Below are 3892 nucleotides of genomic sequence, written 5' to 3'. Positions count from 1 at the left end.
GAATTAGGCCGCGGCAGATGGCTGCGGACGGAGTTGGGATAGGAGCGGGACAGAGCCTCCGCAGGACTTGCTTCTAACCCGGCTGTTTCAGAGGGGGGGTGGGAGGGACTCGGCGGGAAGGATGCGCGGGGGAACCCGCCCGGGACGGCGCCGGGGCAGCGGCTGTGCTCTGCGCACCGGACGAGGCTCGGCCCGAGCCGCTCTCCTGCCGTTCCCGCACCTCTGCCTTGCTCGCCGCTCACTCCCATCGGGATGCTGGGTTTTCTTCAGCCGGGGACCATCCCACCGCGGTGCCACCGCGGCGCGTCAGCCCGACCGGGGACGAGCGCTGTGGCGGCCCGCGGCGGGAGCGCGGTGCCTGCGCCAGCACCAGGGACAGCGCCGGCGGCAGCGCTGCCGCTCCTTTGTTCCGCCGCCGGCGAGGCCCCGCGGAACAAAGACTTCCGCCGCCGGCGGCGCGGGGACCCCGGCCTCTCCCCTCCCCGCCCCCGCACCCGCCGGCTTGGCCCGGCCGCGGCCGCCGCCTCCCCCGGAGCCGATTCTCGGTGTGCCGGCCGCGCACGGCCCTGCCCGGCGCACGTCGCGCTGCCACCGCCGCCCTCCCCCGCGCGTAAGCTGCCCCGCACTCCCCACGCCGCCGCCGCCCCCTTGCGCTCCGCGCCCCCAGCCGCTGCCTTGCGCCTCGCCCCGCCGCCCGGGCCAGCGCACAAAGCCCGCACGCCGCTCCGCCGCCCGCCGGCACGGCTCCGCGCCGCTCTCCCCACACCGAGCCCCACGCTGCGCCCCCTCCCCGCCTGCCCCTCGCAATCTCCGCACGCTCCTGTTGGCGCATCCATCCAAGCTGTCTCTCCGCGCACGGCTCTGCTGCAGTGCCCCCGCGGCACCCCGGGCACCCCCGCCCCGGCACCGGCTCCGCTCGTGGCTCTGCCGCTGCCCCCCGGGCACAGACGCTGCTCCGCTGCCCCCCGCGCACCGCGCCGTGCCCCGGGCGCGCGTTCCTCGCCTCCAGAGGAGCCCCGCAAGAGGAGGAGCCATTACCGAGCGGGCGCTCCTAGCCACCGGCTGAGCGATGCGCAAAGAACGATCCTCGCGATTATGATATTAGAAAATGTATTTATTTCCCATTAATCGACTTTACATGGTTCAGCCCAAGAAAGCGAGAGGTCGAGTCACCACTGCCTTGAGAAACCACCGCGGCTCCCGCACCGCTCCAGTAGCCCCCCACGGCCCCGTTACCTGCTGCTGACAGCTGCCCCCGCGGGCCCGTCCCGTGGCAGCGGCATCTCCTTTCCGCCGGGCTGAGCCAATCAGTCCGCCAGTCCTAGTTAGTCTCGGTTTCCGTAGGTGAGTACAGGTCGTCGAGATCTTTATTGCTTTGTCTCTCCTTTTCTTTCTTTCTTTCTTTCTTTTTTCCTTTTCTCTGTTTTTAAGCTCATTGCAATTATTTTTGTTATTAACATTATTGTTATGGTATGCACAAGCGAGATCTTTCATGCTGCTTTGAGGATCCGCTCTTGGCATTCACCGCGTGCCTTAATTGTATGACATTAAATCAAGGTCCGCTGTGAACACGGAGAGTCAGAGCCTTAGAGCGCTCTCTCTCGCTCTCTCTCTCTCTGTCTCTGTCAGCAGAACAGCAACTGATCCCCGAAAAAAAAAACCCAGTAATTTCCCTCCGCCCTAGTCCCGTTCTGGCCCAGGCTGCATATAACTCATGCTCGAGTTTTCTTACTAGCCAGTCTGTTGTTTGCTCAGGAAGCTTATGGATTCAATCGATTAAAAAAAAAAATAATATAAGCGTGTGCCTATTGCACAAGTCCAGACGACTGCTTTAATTTCACCAGCGTCTTCGCGGGATTTTAAACACAGGAGTTGACTCTCCCCGGCTCGACGTCTGTCACTTGGCATCCCCGGCCGAGAGGAATGACCGTGTCTTTCCGGCTGTCTCGGTCCGCCTGGTCCTGCGGCTGCCCTGGAGCACGGGCGGGGGGAGCCCTCACCCTCAGAGCATCCCTGCTCCCCTCGGCCGAGGGGAAGGCGGGGGAGGGGAAGAGGGGATCTTTCGGCGATGAAAAATGAAAGGGCAGGACGTGTCATCTTTCTTTGTAAAGCAGAAAAAAATTTAACTCACTCGCACCTGCCCCTTTCCCGGGAGGGTCTGGGCAGCCCATCTGGCTTGCCTACACTGAACTGGCGAGTGAGGAAATGAGGGGTGAAGTCATTACAATAATTAAAAAAAAAAATAGCCTAAGTTTTTATTATATTATTATTATTATTACGCTTTTTGCCATCTTTCACGGCTCAGGATCGGGACTATTCATTCCTTTTCGGCGCCGAGGGCGCGCCGGGAGGAGCGGAGCGGCCGGGCATCTCGCATCACCCTGCGGGCTCCAGCACGGCCGGACCGCAGGAACCGGGCAGCTGACCTCGACTGCTTCCTCGGCGCCAGGGCCCGCGAGAGAGAGAGGAGGCGAGGCGGGATGTGCTGCGGCTGCGGGCGGCGGGCGGGATCCTGCGGCGAACTGGGCTTCCCTGAGACTTTTCCCGTAGCTTGCCGGGGCATCCGGGGCCAAACTGGGAAGGCGGCTCCGGGCCCCCTCGGCACCGTAGCTCCTGCGTGCGGCCGCCTGGAAAACAGACAAAGCGAGAGCGTTAGAAATGCAGGCGGGGAGGAAAGGAAAAGCAGGCGGGGAGGGAAGGGCGCCGGGAGCCCGCACGCCGCGCGGTTGCCAATGACAAAAGGGAGAGAGGGGGGAGTCAGAGCAGGAGAAGGGCGGGGAGGGAAAGGGGAAGGGGAGGAAGAGAAGGGAAGGGGGGCCACACGGACTGACGCGAAGCTGGGGTCGGCCAGACCCGAGCCTGTGGGGCTGCTTGATCCGCGGCCGAGGACGGGCAAGGCGGAACGCCCATCACCGCAGCGCTAGGGCGAGCGGGCATCTGGGTCCCTGCAGCGCGGTGGGAACGGGCCAGCCGCAGGGAACCGCAGAGAGCAACCTCCCTGCCCACCGCTGCAAAAATCCCCGGAGAGCAAGCACAGGGGAAAGCTTAAAAAATATAGAAGAAAAGAAAACAATAAAATTAAAGGACTGTGAAGGGGGTGGGGAACAGCTGTTCCCCCTTCTTTTTCGTCTTGAGGACGGTACTAGAGCAAAGAATCATAGGGAGAAATCCAAGCATCCAAATAAAAATAAGAAATAGGAACCCACTCCAAATACCAAAAAAGAGAATCACAATCAAAAAGGAAATGGTCAAACCTGCCGAGGGCTGGCGGCTCCTCCACCCAGTCGGAGCCGGGGAGCTCAGGAAAGGAGAGCCCCGCTGGCTGCTTTCGGGGGATAGGAAGCGGTCCGGTCTCTCCCCCTCGCTTGCTGCTCCAGAATTAGGGATTAATGCCTCTCCAGCCAAACAAATAAGGCATCTGCCTTCAGTACAAGAGGATTACACGGGGTTGCTGACGTCACCAGCCAGGCAGATGTTGGCTCCCAAAGTCCTGATCATCTCCCGTGTCCTTGAAACCCGGCACAATCCCAGACCCGCGCCGCCCGGCCGGGTCCCTGCAAGGTCGAGGGGGACCTGCTCGGAGGGGACCCCGCCGAGCCGCTCTCTCCCAAAACGTCCTCACGCATCATCGGGAGAGAAAGGTGTGAAAAGCCGAGCCCGGCAGAAAGTTCAACCCTCCCCCTTCCCTCCGGGTCCTCTCCCTCCACCCCCCGCCCTCCCCCACCTCCCCAACCTCAATGTCACATGAATCTGTACAGTCATAGCGAGGAAGAGGAGCCCGGTCCCCGGCTCACCCAGAGGCCACCCTCCCCTCACGGCAGCGCCCACCCCCCCTCACTGCGGCACCGCCGCGCCCCCGGCCCCGCCGCCCCAGCCCCGCTCCCTTCCGCCC

At 62.9% G+C, this 3892-nt stretch overlaps 1 protein-coding gene across 1 annotated transcript; it reads right to left on the bottom strand.

The window, feature by feature from the left end:
• Positions 1 to 306: 306 nt before the first annotated feature.
• Positions 307 to 1035, bottom strand: LOC134415328 (PE-PGRS family protein PE_PGRS33-like). The gene has a single exon (XM_063150602.1). The coding sequence runs from the start codon at positions 1033 to 1035 to the stop codon at positions 307 to 309; it is 729 nt and encodes a 242-aa protein (XP_063006672.1).
• Between the last annotated feature and the right edge of the window lie 2857 nt (positions 1036 to 3892).

Source organism: Melospiza melodia, chromosome 1, assembly GCF_035770615.1.
Source record: "Melospiza melodia melodia isolate bMelMel2 chromosome 1, bMelMel2.pri, whole genome shotgun sequence".
Lineage (NCBI taxonomy): Eukaryota > Metazoa > Chordata > Aves > Passeriformes > Passerellidae > Melospiza > Melospiza melodia.
This window is presented reverse-complemented; position numbering and strand designations above follow the sequence as displayed.